Here is a 15,292-nt window from a genome sequence, read left to right on the forward strand (position 1 = left end):
GCAGAGAAGAGGCCTCCAGCAAGAGTGAGAAGCCACGTGACCACGTTGGATATGTGGACCAGGTTAGCTCACCTTGACGACTCCTGAGGAGGACACTGGACTTCCTCCCAGGGCTCAGCTATTATTTTTGAAATGATTTATTAAAACTTTTTTTTTACATTTATTTATTTTTGAGAGACAGAGCACAAGTGGGGGAGGGGCAGAGAGAGAGGGAGACACAGAATCTGAAGCAGGGGAGGGGCAGAGAGAGAGAGGGAGACACAGAATCTGAAACAAGCTCCAGGCTCCAAGCTGTCAGCACAGAGCCCAACGTGGGGCTCGAACCCACAAACTGCGAGATCATGACCTGAGCCGAAGTCGGACGCTCTACCGACTGAGCCACCCAGGTGCCCTGAAATGACTTATCGAGATAAAATTTACATATAGTGAAACTCACAGATCTTAAGTCTACAATTCAATGAGTTTTGACAAATATATACAACTATAAAACCAACATTCCAATCCAAATATAGGACACTTTCATTACTCCAAAGCTCCCCCTGCACCCTCTTCTTGCCAATGTCCACTCACAGGTAGCCAGTGTTTTGACTTCCATCACTACAGAATACGTTTTCCTAATCTTCAGCATCATACACATGGAATCATATGGTATGCGTTCTTCTGTCTGGTTCTTCTCCTCAACACGGTGTCTCCAGGATTCACCCACATTGTTGAGCCTATCAGTGGGGCACACTTGCGTGGATGAGTAGTGTCTCATTATGTGAATATGCCGCAATTTGTTCACCCATCTTCCTACTGATAGACATGTTGAGTCGTTTACATTTCCGGGCTATTGTGAATAAGGCTGCTAGAGATATTCCTGTACAAGTATTTTCGTGGATCTGTGTATCCATTTCGTTTGCTTCAAGACCTAGGATGGGAATTGCTGGTAGATGTACGGCTAACTTTTTACAAAACCATCGAATGGTTTTCTGGGGTGGCTGCACCATGTTTTCTGGGGTGGCTGCACCACGTTGTTGCTCCCACCAGCAACGTACGAGAGCTTCAGTTGCTCTACATCATTGCCGATGTTCTGGGTCTTCGGTCCTTTTCATTTTAGTCTTTCTGGTGGGTGTGAAACGCTATCTCACTGTAACTTTAAGTTGCATCTCCCTGATGACTCTGATGTGAAATACATAGTCATGTGCTTATGGAACTTTTTTTTGGACGTGTCTGTTTCTTGTAATTAAAAAAAAATTTTTTTTAATGTTTGTTTATTTTTGGGACAATGCAAGAGACAGAGTGCCAGTGGCCAAAGGGCAGAGGGAGACACAGAATCTGAAGCAGGCTCCAGGCTCTGAGCTGTCAGCACAGAACCTGATTCGGGGCTTGAACTCATGAACCATGAGATCATGACCTGAGCCAAAGTTGGATGCTTAACCAACTGAGCCACTCAGGTGTCCCTGTTTCTTGTAATTTTTTAATGGAAGTGTCTGTTCAAGCATTTTATCCACTTACAAATATATTTATCTTTGCTATTATTGATTTATAGGAAGTCATTATATACTCTGGATACAGACTGGATAACTTCTCTGAGCTTGTATATTTATTTTCTTAACAGTACTTTTCTAGTGAGCAGAAATTTTAATTTTGATGGAGACCAATTCATCAATTTTTTCTTGGATGATTAGTGTTTTCATGTCCTAAAAAATAATTGCCTATTTCAAATTCAATGATAATTTAAAAAGGACACATCTTTATTTGGGGGGATATGGCTAATGAAGGGAAGTTCTTCAACCTGAAAAAGATAATCTATGATAAACTACAGCAAACATACTTAATGGTGAAATGTTGAACACTTTCCTCCTAAGATTGGAAACAAGGCAAAAATTCTGCTCTCACTACTTGACATTGTCCTGGCCAGTCCTATAAAGTAAGAAAAAGAGCTACAGGTGAGAAAAAGAAGAGTAAAAATGTCTTTATTTACAGACAGAATGATAGTGATTGAAATACTCCATGTTGTTAAGATGTTAGTCTACTCTAAAGTGAACTACTGAGTTATTTTTTTATTTTTTAAATTTTTTCTTCCTTTAAATTTTTTTTTTTTAACATTTATTTATTTTTGAGACAGAGAGAGACAGAGCATGAATGGGGGAGGGTCAGAGAGAGGGAGACACAGAATCCGAAACAGGCTCCAGGCTCTGAGCTGTCAGCACAGAGCCCGACGCGGGGCTCGAACTTGCGGACTGCGAGATCATGACCTGAGCTGAAGTCGGCCGCTTAACCGACTGAGCCACCCAGGTGCCCCAATTTTTTCTTCCTTTAATGTTTATTCATTTTTTGAGAGGAGAGAGAGAGAGAGAGAGAGCAAGCACACAAATGGGGGAAGGACAGAGAGAAGAGGGAGACACAGAATCCGAAGCAGATTCCAGGCTCTCAGCTGACACAGAGCCTGATGCGGAGCTTGAACCTACAAACCACAAGATCATGACCTGAGCCGGAGCTGGGCGCTTAACCCACTGAGCTACCCAGGTGCCCCTGTACTATAGATTTAGTTCAGTCCAGAATACAATCCTAACAGCCTTATTTGTAGAAATAAATAGGCTATTTTGACTACTGATATGGAATGGTGAAGGACCTAGAAAAAGAAAAAAGAATCTTAAAGAGCAAAGTTGGAAGAGGCAGGCTACACTGATTCCAAGACATTATGAAGCTAAAATAATACAGACTGTATGGTATCAATGTACAGATAGACAAATAGATCAATGAAAAATAACGCAGTGTCGGAAACAGACGCATGCAAAGAGGTTAGATTCATTTTTGCTAAAAGTGCTGAGGCAATTTGGGGCACCTGGGTGGCTCAGTAGATCGGGCATCCAGCTCTTGATTTCACTCAGTCATGATCTCACAGTCCGTGGGATCAAGCCCTGAGTCGGGCTCTGTGCTGCCCGTGCAGCACCTGCTTGGGATTCTCTCTCTCCTTCTCTCTCTGCCCATCCCCCATGCATGCACGCACACACACTCCCTCTCTCTCTCAAAATAAATAAATCAACTTAAAAAAAAAGTGCTGAGGCAATTCAGTGGGGATAGGAAAAATTTTTTCAACAAATGGTGTTGGAACTGGACAAACATATGAAAATAATAAACTTTGACCCTTCCTTCACAAAAATTAACTCTAAATATACAATATAAAACTATAAAGCATAATCAGAACATCTGTGCAATTTGGGGTAGGCAGCGATATTTTTTAGGACATGAATCTCCAATTACGACTGGATTTTTCCCTTTAGTTCTCTCACTATTTGCTTCATTATTTTTGAAGCTGTGTTTTAAGGTCAAACACATTTAGGATTGTTATGTCTTCCTGATGAATTGACCCCTTTAGCATTAGGACATACCTCCTTTCAGCCCTGACAACATTCCTTGTTCCGAAACCTACTTTGATACGAATGTAGCCACGTTAGCTTCCTTCTGCTGTCTGCATGGTATAGTTCGTTTTTTTCCCTTCAGACCTCTCTGTGCCTCTATCAGTTTGCAAGGGCTGTGATAACAAAATACCACAGGATGGGCGGCTTAAAAACAGAAATTTATTTTCTCACAATCCTGGAGGCCAGAAGTCCAAGATCAAGGTGCCGTATTTGGTTTTCCCGAGGCTTCCCTTCTCGCTGGGTTCTTATGTGGTGGCTCCTCCGTCTCTGTTGTGTGTGTGCTGGTCTGTTCTCATAAGGACACCAGTCATGTCGGAGTAGGAAGGCCCTTACAACCCTATTGTAACTTAATTACCTCTTGAAAGGCCCTGGCTCTAAATATGTCACATTATAAAGTCCGCGGGGTTAGAGCCTCAACATAGAAGTTTTGCGGGGGATACAATTTTGCTCGTGAGTGTCTTCATGTGTATTTAAATGTCTGTCTTGTAGACAGTGCATAGCAACATCTTGCCTTGTTTTCCTGACAATCTCTTTTTTTTAGATGCTATGTTTGGTTCATGTACATTGTAATTATTCAAATGGTTGGGCTTAAATCTATGTCTTGCCATTTGCTTTCTATTTGCCCAATCTTTTTTTTTTTTTTTTTTTTTTAACTGTTTTTCTTCTCTTCTTCCTTTCGGTCTTCCTACCTGGCAAATATTTTTCAGTATTCCATTTTAGTTCTTTTATTGAATTGTTTTAGTTCTTCTTTGTATTAATGTTTAATGCTGCTCTATGGATTACAATTTGTATCCTTAACTTATCACAATCTATTAGAGTTAATAAGGTACCTCTTGGGGCACCTGGGTGGCTCAGTTGGTTAAGCGGCCGACTTCGGCTCAGGTCATGATCTTGCAGTCCGTGAGTTCGAGCCCTGCATCAGGCTCTGTGCTGACAGCTCAGAGCCTGGGGCCTGCTTCGGATTCTGTGTCTCCCTCTCTCTCTGCCCCTCCCCTGCTCATGCTCTGTCTCTGTCTCAAAAAAGTAAATGAAAACATTAAAAAAAAAAAAAAAGGTACCTCTTGATGTAACACATAAGTCTCTTACAACAATATAATTCCATTAATCCTAGCAGCCCAAGAGTCCATCCATAGATGAATGGATAAAGAAAACATGGGATGGATGGATATATATGTATATAAAGATAATGTGTGTATGTATATTATGGTACATTATATACATATATAATGGAATATCACTCAGCTATAAAAAGGAATGAGATCTTGCCATGCGTGACAATGTGGAAAGACCTAGAGTGTATTATGCTAAGTGAAATAAGTCAGACAAAGAACAACAAATACCAAATTATTTCATTTATATGTGGAATCTAAAAAACAAAGCAAATGAACAAACAAATTTTTTAAAAAGCAGAAAACAGACCCATAAATACAGAGAACAAGCTGATGGTTTCCAGAGGGGAGGAGGTGGGGAGATTGGGCAAACAGGTGAAGGGCAGAGGGAGACTCAGGCTTCCAGCTGTGGAATGAAGAAGTCATGGGGTTGAAAGGCACAGCCCAGGGGACACAGTCAATGGTATTGTAACAGTGTTGCATGGTGACAGATGGTAGCTACACTTGTGGAAAGCATAGCATAATGCATAGAGTTTTGGGATAACTGTGTTGTGCTAATGTAACATGCCTGTCAACTATACTGCTATTAAAAAAGAAGTGAGAGCAAACAAAAAAATGAAAAAAAAAAGCCTATCCCTGTCCTTTGTGCTAATGTAGTCATATATTGTCAGTAACATACATTATGAATCCCACAGTAAAATGGTAATATCATTATCATCATGCTCCTTCTTAAGCAGTTAGATGTGTTTTAAAGAAATGGAAAGAAAGTAAAACAATAGACTTTTACCTAAATGTTTACCATTTCTGTTGTTCTTCATTTTCTCCTCTAGATCCAAGTTTAAATCCAGTCACTTCCTTTTGGCTTAAATAAATTCCATTAGCATTTATCATACTGAAAGTTGGATGGTGAAAAATTCTCTTAGCTTTTGTGTGCCCGAATATGTTTTTGTTTCACTCTCATTTTTGAAGGATATTTTCACTGGATTTAGAATTTGGAGTTGACAGGTTGTTTTTGTTTTTATTTTTCCTTTTAGTACTTTAATGATAGTGTTCAAGTGCTTTTTTTGGAATGCAGAAAGAGAGTAAGGCTGGAAGGCCAAAGAGAAGTTTGTTGTCATTAGTACTCATGAGCATTTAAGTGTCCCCTATATTTGTAATGTCTTTTCAAAGGCTGGCTACTTTTAAGATTTTGGGGGGTATATTCATTTTGGCAGCTTTTCTGTGATGTATCTAGGGATTTCTAGGATGTATCTGTGACACTGTCTTTGGATTCAGCCTGCTGGCCGTTTGCTGTGCCCCCTGAATATGTAAGTTGACATTCCTCATCACTCTGGGAGAATATTCAGCCACTATTTTTTAAAATATTTTTTCCTGATCCATTTTCTTTCTCTTCTTCCTCCTGGGCCCCAACTACATGCAAGTTAGACCATCTGATTTTGTCCCACAGGTCACTAAGGATCTCTTCCTTAAAAATGTTTTTTTTTTTTTCTTTCTTCTTCTTCATTCTCTGGATAAGGTAGTTTCTATTCATCTGTCTTTAAGTGATTAACTTTTCTTCCATGGTCTCCAATTTGCTATTATACACACTCGTGAGATTTTCATTTTGAACACTATACTTTACAGCTTCAGAATTTCCTTTTGTTTCAAGGTTTTCATTCGTCGGCTGAGTTCCCTATTGGTTCCCTGATTATAACTGTCTCTTCTTCACAGCCTTCATACCCCCAAAATATGACCTCCACGACGTCTCCACCGAAGGCCCATAGTGCTTGGGACGGAACCACCTCCCAGCTCAGCACCGCCTCCGGTATTCGCATTTTCTCAGTGCCACGGCAGCAGGCACACATCTGGGCCCCGTGGGGGTCTCATCTTGTAGATGTTCTCTGAAGCCCTTGGCCGAGGACCTGTGGAAAGTCCTCTTAACAGATCTCTGCCCTTCCTGCCCCCCACAGGACCATCTCCTCTGATACCCTGCCTTATAAATTCCAGCCGCCTTAGCTGCCCTGAGCCCGGCTGTCTGCCTTCTCAGCTCAGCTTGACTTCACCTCCCCCCGCCGCAGCTGGCATCTCCCCACAGGCAGAAGAGCAGGGGCAAGAGGGGGTGGTTGTGGGCTTGGATCTACAGTTCCCTTCTCAAGAAGACAAACCTTCCCTGCATGTTGTCCCATTACTCAAGCATGCATTCATGTTTTCTCCAGTTAAAAAAATTTTTTTTCTAACGTTTATTTATTTTTGAGAGCGAGAGACAGAGCCTGAGCAGGGGAAGGGCAGAGAGAGAGGGAGACACAGAATTCAAAGCAGACTCCAGGCTCTGAGCTGTCAGCACAGAGCCCAACGCAGGGCTTGAACCCTTGAGCCGTGAGATCATGACCTGAGCTGAAGTCAGATGCTCAACTGACTGAGCCAGCCAGGGGCCCCTGTTTTCTCCAGTTTTATAGCTGTTTCCAGAAAGAGTAACTAGTACCAGACTGGAAGCCCATGGCTGGAAGTGGAAGTTTCAGTTCTTATTACTATTAGTGGATCAAGTGACCCTGGAGAGGTGGAAGGCCTGTGGCTCTTGGTTTTACACACACTCAATTTAGCTGCCCTAAAGTGAGATGTGGCTAAAACCGTGATTCTGAAGTCAGAGACACTCATCCAATCCTACTGTCTACCTTGGGAGACAATAACCTCCCTGTTAAGTTACCTCCCTTTCCTCTATTTTCCTCATCTTTCAAGTGAGGTACTTCAAAAATAGTATTTACATAATAATTAGATAGGTTAATCCTTTTTAAAATTTTTTTTATTTTTTATTTTTTTACATTTTATTTATTTTTGAGAAACAGAGTGAAACAAAGCATGAGCAGGGGAGGGGCAGAGAGGGAAGGAGACACAGAATCTGAAGCAGGCTCCAGGCTCTGAGCAAGCAGTCAGCGCAGAGCCTGACGCGGGGCTTGAACCCACAAACTGTGAGATCATGACCTGAGCCAAAGTTGGACGCTCAACCAAATGAGCCACCCAGGCGCCCCAGGTTAATCCTTTTTTAAGTATTTATTTTTGAGAGAGAGAGAGAGAGAGAGAGAGAGAACGTGAGGGGGGAGGGGCAGAGAGAGAAGGGGACAGAGGGTCTATTGCCCAATGTGATGGTGTCAGGAGATGGGGGTTTTGGAAGGTGATTAGGTCATGAGGGTGGAGCTGGTCGTGGTGAGATTAATGCCCTTAAAACAAAAGACATGAGAGAGACCTCTCCTCTCCCACCCTCTCTCTCCTCTAACCCTCCTTCCTCAACCTTGCTCACCATGTGAGGACACAGAAAGAAAATGGCCACCTGCAAGCCAGAGCAGAGTTCTCCAGGACCAGCACCTTGACCTTGGACTTCCCAGCCTCCAGAACTATGAGAGACAAATTTCTGTTGTTTAGGCCACCTGATCTGTGGAGTTTTGTTATAGCAGCCAGAGCTGACTATAAGGCATGTGGACAGCATATTCTCTGTCCAGTGATAGTTTGGGTCATGTGACTTGCTTTGGCCAGTGGAATACGAATAGAAATGAGAGAATGCAGTTCTGAGTGTGGGCTTTAAAAGCCACTGCATATTTTCATCAGCTGTTTTGAGATTCTTCCCTTTACCATGACAACAACATGCCCTAGATAGGGGCTAATATTTCAGTCTTGGTCCCAGAATGATAAAGCATGTGGATGAGACTTGAACTCTACCCAAGGTTTGGGGCAGGCAATAACATGGGACCCTCAGCCAGGAGCCAAGATTATACATAGTTGACCTATGAGTTAAAAATCACTGATATTTTGGGGATGTTTGTTACAGCAGCTAAAGCTGACTAATATAGGTGATAGAGATGGGGGTTTCCCATTGGTGACAGAGTCCCCATATCTCCCCTAGTTTAAAAAAACTTGGAAGAATAAGGAATAGAGGTTTGAGGCTAGTCCAGGTCTGAGTTTTAGACAGGCTTACTAACCTCTCTGAGTCTCAGGTTCTTAATATATAAATGGACTCTCCAGGTTGGTATAACAATTAAATAAGATAAATTGTGTAAAACCCAAAGCTGCACTGAGGACATGATGTAAAGGGCAGTGATAAATACTTGAGGAATGAATGAATGGATGGATGAATGAATGAGTCCTTCCAAATCTGAGTTCTCATTCATTGGAGCACTTGCAAGCCTGTATGGCCTCCTGTACCTTTCTTCTTCATCACTGCTGGTTCCTTCTTCAGCTGCTAACTTGTCCTGGTACTCTTCTCCTTTGGGTGGGGTCTGAGGTTTATTCAGCTTTGAGCATGGATCCTAAGGCAAAAACAGTTGCAAGATGAGACTAAGTACACTTCCCTGATTCAGCCTGTGGCTTATCAAACCAGAGAGTGGAGGAGAAAGGGCCCCCAGCGATCCACGATCGGTGCACAGCCTGGTTTGATTCAGTGCCCAGCACAGTGCCTGGTTTAGCAGCAGCCCTTGTCCCCTTGTCCTGTCTTTGAGCTGACCAAGCATTTCACATAGCTGATGAAACTGAAGCTCAGAGACAATCAGTAACCTGTCCAGGGTCCCACCATCAGTGAGTGGCAGAAATGGGACATACAATCAGGCGGTCCGACCCTGGGGCTGCTGTGGGGATCAGAGAACACTGCCAGCAAAGCTTACTGATCAGTGTGAACAACTGCTATTATCATGATACCTGTTTTAAGGTGGCAGCCTGTGACATCTCATTACATAGGATCGGAGAACATGGGACTCTCTGAATGACCGTACGTGTTGAGACACAAGGTGTGGTAGGAGGAGAATGTGGAAACCAGGAATGATCACTGAGGCCTCAGACTTTTCTGTGAATCTAATTTGTTCGTGTTAGCATTCTCCCCTTTCCAAAGACATAAAAGGTGAAAAAGACTTTTTTATTTTGATTTTTCTATTTGTCATAGTAACCAGTGTCTATGGAACACACTATTATAAGACAAGCTAGGAACAGATTTCTTTATGGGCAAATCTCATTAAATAATGATAAATTGTAACCTGGGGTTCCGCTAACTACTTGTATGGCCTTGAGCCAGCCTCCTTCTCCCTTTTCTGGACAAAAGCTTCATCAGCTGTGAAACAAACAGGTTGCTTACATCTGTGGTTTTCAGCTTGTGCTCCAGAGACCCTGGGACATGTCCCTGGGACCCTCAGGGTTTGCAAGGGGCAGAACAGAGGCTGGAGGATGGGGCCTGGGGCTCCCATTCCCTCTCAACCTGACATGAAATTGCTTTGGTTGTATTTCCAGGTACTGCAATGTCTATCAAAGGTCGCTAATGTCAGGGCGCCTGGTTGGCTCAGTCGGTTAAGTGTTCGACTTTGGCTCAAGTCACGATCTCAAGGCCCGTGGGTTCAAGCCCCGCGTCAGGCTCTGTGCTGACAGCTTGGAGCTTGGAGCCTGGAGCCTGCTTCGGATTCTGTGTCTCCCTCTCTCTCCACCCCTCCCCCACTCATGCTCTGTCTCTCTTTCTCTCTCAAAAATAAATAAACATTAAAAAAGTGTTTAAAAGTCACCAATGTCAAGGCCAATGATGACCTCTGTGCTGCCAAACTCAATGGCCACTCCTTGGGCCATTTCCAGTCCCTGCAGAACTGGAAATATCTGGTCGCTCCCTTCTGCATGCGGCCCTCTGTCCTCCTCCCTTGCCAGCTGCTCCTTCTTAGTCTCTTCTGCTCAAGCCACCTGTTCTTCTGCTCCACACCTTAGTCCTTGGACTTCTCTCTCTCACTCCCCAGAATCTCATCTAGTTCCAAGAATACTGATGACAAAGAAATTTAATCTATTTCCAAGCTTTCCCCTGAAGTCTGGACTTGGATATCCAATTGTCCTCCAAATATCTCTTGGATGCTTATCTCCAAGAGATATCCTAGATATCTCTCGGATGCTTAACAAGCTTCTCAAACTGCAACATGTCCCAATCTGAACTCTTGGTCTCATCCTCCCTAAACAACAAGCATGCACTTGCCTCAGGGCATTTGCACAGACTGTTCCACCACCCACAATGCTCTTTCCTAAGATATTGGCATGCCTTGCTCCTTCACTTCACTCATCACAACAGAGAGACTTTCCCTGGTTTAAATTCTGGGCTCTGGTACCAGATACCTATGTTTAAATCCCAGTTCTCTGTATTAATAATGATAGTAATACTATCTAATATCTAATACTAAATAGAAAAACTATTTAGGTTGTCATGAGGATTAAATAAACCAATAAATGTAAAGTCCTTGAAATAGAATGAATACTCAAATTAATATTTCCCAAGATTATTGTTCTCTGATCACCTTCTCTAAAATACCACCCCCTCTCCCTTTCTGTCTCCCACCTTGCTCTATAACTTCCTCAAAGTGCAAATCATGGCCTCATGTTAATTACTTGTCTACTTTTTTCTTCGGTTTCCCTTTCTGGAAGGTAAGCTCCAGGGCGGCAGGGACTCTGCTCTGTTCACGCTCCTTTCCTTGGTTCCTGGAACAGTGTGTGGCACATGCAAAACATTCAGTACACACTATATGAATAAACCGAAACAAATCACGGGCCACTAGAGGATAGCAGGAAGGCCATTTTCTTCCACACCTGCCCCACACTCCCACTACATCCCATGGCCCAGAGTTCGGGTGTTTTCCAGTGCTACTCAGGGGCCCTTTGTGCCTTTATGATTCTTAAGTTCCAAGTTCTGTTTGAATCATTTGTGTTTCCTCTAAACATAGCAGATACCATGCGATCCTGGACCCTTCATTTCCAGAGAATCAGGGTGGAAGTGGCCCTCAGGGAACCCCTGCCCATCTCTACCTGGGTGGGCGTGTTCAGGGGTGCCCAGAGGTGGTGGCCCATTGGAGAGTAAGAGTTCCCTCTGCCTCCCACACCCAAACTTTCAAAACCCTGTCTGGGTCCTTAGCTAAGCCCAAACTACCTTTTCCAGGTTTTCCTTCCCTGCATAATTCTGGTCCATGTGACTTTGCTTAAGACCTGGAATACGGGCGTGAAGGAGCAGCCTGCTTCTTTTCATGCTTGGATGCTTGATGTAGGTGCACATTGTCGCTGATCTGCTGGCTCGGCTGGTTGGCCTGGGCTGCTTGGGGCTCTCGGCTCCTCTACCTCTCACCAGACCGTCCATAGGCTTCTCACACCCTGGGCCCAGGGCATGTTTAGCCCTATGATGAAGGATGCCGGATTCTCCTACAGGTCACCAAAATCATCAGAGCTGGAGGCTCATCGGCCTCAGAAACTGATACCATTTCAGCTCAGCCTCCTGGGCTGTATTCGTCCTTGGTCTTCCCCATTCCACATCTGTCCTTCTGTCCTTCTGACTGTCCGCCCTGCTGTAGGCCCTCTTTAAGCCCAACACCGGGCGCAGATGCAACAGTGGAATATAGAATGTCTCCCACAGTCATGCCACGTTGTTTCCTAAAATGAATCCCATATTTTCTATCACTTCTAGTACCTGTTTCTTTAATCTCTAGATCATGCTTATCCTTCCAAAGCCCCACTCAACAGCCACTTCCTCCATGAAGCCTTCACAATCTCTTTTGCTGCAATTATACCCTCTGCTCTTGAAGTTCCCATAAAAATTTTTTTCTTTTTTGCTACTGTAAATTGCTCACAAATATTTATGGGTCATTTACTAGGTGACGAACACTATTCCAGAGACACGGCAATAAATAAAACAGAAAATAGTTTTTCTGCTTTGCGTTAGTTATAGGAGTGTTCTCTGTCTCCCATCCTAGAAGGTAAAAGTAATCCCATATACAGTTTTTAAAATGTTATAAATCCCACAGCCAATAACTGAGAACATTCTGCATGGCCATTTTCCTTTGCCTGAATCTTTTTTCTTTATTGTGTGTAACGGGATACTAAATTCCAGCTGGCTGACATGCCATTAGTTGCAGGGCCCAGTGAGTTTGGTTCCTGGCTGTGCACTTTCAAAAATGTTGTCATTGACCAGCTTACAACCTCCATGTGGACTGTAAGCTAAAAGACCCACCTTCGCCTCCCGCTATGAGGTATCTGGGGCATTAGAAGGATCTTGGATATCTAATTCCTACAAAGGCCAGGAGCTAATATCACAGTCTAAGCAAAACAGCTTTTTGAGACACCTGTTATAAATACATGTTCGATATAATCCAAGGAAAATTACGCAGTAAATGTGGAATAGCAACAATAAATCAGAATAATATAATACTACAATATAAGTACATAAATAATGATAAAGTTAATTAGTCCAAGTTTCTAAAGGAAAACTGAAGGTTATCAGGAAATGTTGATAAATAGAAAGCACAAAATAAATTGACAGAAATAATCTTAATGGTATCAGTAAGCATGATAAACATGAACTGGCTAAATTCAACATGGTATCTATCCTGGTAAAAAGAATTGTTCACTAAAACTCTCTAATAATGAACCTGTAGGCATCTGACAATCAAACCTGAAAACATAAGGCAAAATGTTCAGAACTGTATGGAGAAATGGGCAAATTTGTAACTGTAATGGGAGAATCTAATAACCACCTCTCAGAAACTGATATATTAAGTAGACAAAATGAACTAGGATATAGAATATTTGAACAACAAAGTTAGTAACCCAAACATAATAGCTAAAAAAGAAATACTAATCAGTGCTAACATTTACATGGTGCTACATGCTGCCAGGCCCTCAACTATAAGATGGGCAGTATCATCCCATTTTAAAGGTGATGAAACTGAAGCAAGAAAGAATACATAAGTTCCCTAAGATCATACAGTGAACATAGCATAGAGCTACAATTCAAACATATAGTCAACGCCTGAACAACACAGATTTGAACTGTGAGGGTCCACTTATCCGTGGATTTTTTTTTTCAGCACAATCTAGTACAGTATTATAAATGTATTTTCTCTTCCTTATGATTTTCTTAATAACGTTTTCTTTCCTGTAGCTTATTTTAAAATATGTGTTAATCAACTGTTTATGATATTGGTAAAGCTTCTTGGTAAATAGTGGGTCATTGATAGTTACATTTGGGGGGAAGTTAAAAGTTACACGTGGATTTTTGACCATGTGGGGCAGTTGACATCTCTAACCCCTACACTGTCCACGGGTCAACTGTATACTTAAGTTACTAAAATGAGAATATAGGTTTTTTTCTATCACATTGGTTACTTTTATTTTTTTTTTTAAATTTTTTTTCAACGTTTTTTTATTTATTTTTGGGACAGAGAGAGACAGAGCATGAACGGGGGAGGGGCAGAGAGAGAGGGAGACACAGAATCGGAAACAGGCTCCAGGCTCCGAGCCATCAGCCCAGAGCCTGACGCGGAGCTCGAACTCACGGACCGCGAGATCGAGACCCGGCTGAAGTCCGACGCTTAACCGACTGCGCCACCCAGGCGCCCCCACATTGGTTACTTTTAAAAATGACCCCACAGCAGTCTACACGGAAATCTCACCATGGTTCCGAGTGTTGACGTTCTACAAACCACGTGATCTGATAACAACGCAATAAAATTAGAAAGCAACAAGAAAGTAAGTTTTAAAAAGTAAACTATGGGATACAGCTAAAGACATACATTTTTACAGGGAAATTTACAGCCTTAAATGTATTTGTTAGAAAACATTCAAGAGGTTAGAAAAAGAATAACATAATAAACCCCATGTCAGTAGAAGGAAAGAGATATGAAAGACAAAATTAACGACATAGAAAAGAAGAGATCCAGCCAACACATCTGAGAGGTGACTTTTTGAAAAGACACATGAAGCCTGATCAAGGGAAAAAGAAGAAACTTAAAGCAATATGAATAATGAACAAATATCTCACGAAAGTTATTATAGAGATGAAAAAGAATTTCAAATGTACTGAGCCATTGTGAAGATCATGAAAGGGAATGCGCAGGATGTAATTTCTGGGCCACCTTATCAACAACTGATATATTTAAAGGCATCCTGGGCAGGAGTCCAGAAACAGGGGAGAATGGAAAACGCTATAAAGAGCTGATGATGCACCCAGATGACAGCAACGGCTCCCAGCTGCATCACATTTTTCTATTTCCATACATTAACTGATGGATGCCTATGGCTCTGTAAGGTGGGCAGGAAAGACACTGCCATCCTTACATTACAGATGGGGATGTGAGGTCAGAGAAGTAGTCCAGCTACTTGCCTCAGGTCACATAGCCTGGAGGGTGGCATGAGGACTGTACTCCTGGATTGTCCCACTCCCTGCCATGATTCCATGTGATCACCATGTTGGGAAGATTGCCAGGTGCCAGCACTGGGACTTAACTGGGTATGAGTTCAAACCACATTGTACAAATGTGATATGAGAACTGTCTGTGAAACAGATGCTCAAAATCAACCTGACAGATGAAAGCTGTTTTCCTAATCAACAGGGAGGTGAACTCAGTAATCCTTTCTGTCTATTCGCTTTTTTTCCATCCCCTAGGGCCAGAGACAGGGACATCCTTCCTAAAGAGGAAGGTGAATCCTCCTCTTCCTCCACATGTAATTGGAGAAGGACCCCAGTGTTCTTCTAAATCATCCTCCAGCCAAGGCAAATTTTGTATGGGGTTCCTAATCCAACCTTTAACTATCAGGACCCAAAATGGTACCCTTAATTCCCTTCATTCAGTTGTCATGTCATGTATCAATTTGTGTATGAGATGGTGCTAAACATCTGCCACAGGCAGATACATTAAGTACTGGAAAGGGTAAAGATTAAGAACACATAGTTCTTGATTTCAGCAAACTTTTGGTGTAGCGGGGTGTGGGGAGGTGGGGTGTGGACCAATAGACCATATGAATGTCAAAAAT

General features: G+C 42.5%; 1 protein-coding gene across 1 annotated transcript in view; it reads right to left on the reverse strand.

Annotated features, from left to right (window-relative positions):
- The window catches only part of FAM184B (family with sequence similarity 184 member B), a 154,045-nt gene that overhangs the window by 26,176 nt on the left and 112,577 nt on the right, over positions 1 to 15,292 (reverse strand). Inside the window, exon 8 of the mRNA XM_049630365.1 lies at positions 8,690 to 8,793. Within this exon, the coding sequence (XP_049486322.1) occupies positions 8,690 to 8,793 (104 nt within the window). The remainder of the gene's footprint in view (positions 1 to 8,689; positions 8,794 to 15,292) is intronic.

This window comes from Panthera uncia, chromosome B1, assembly GCF_023721935.1.
Source record: "Panthera uncia isolate 11264 chromosome B1, Puncia_PCG_1.0, whole genome shotgun sequence".
NCBI lineage: Eukaryota > Metazoa > Chordata > Mammalia > Carnivora > Felidae > Panthera > Panthera uncia.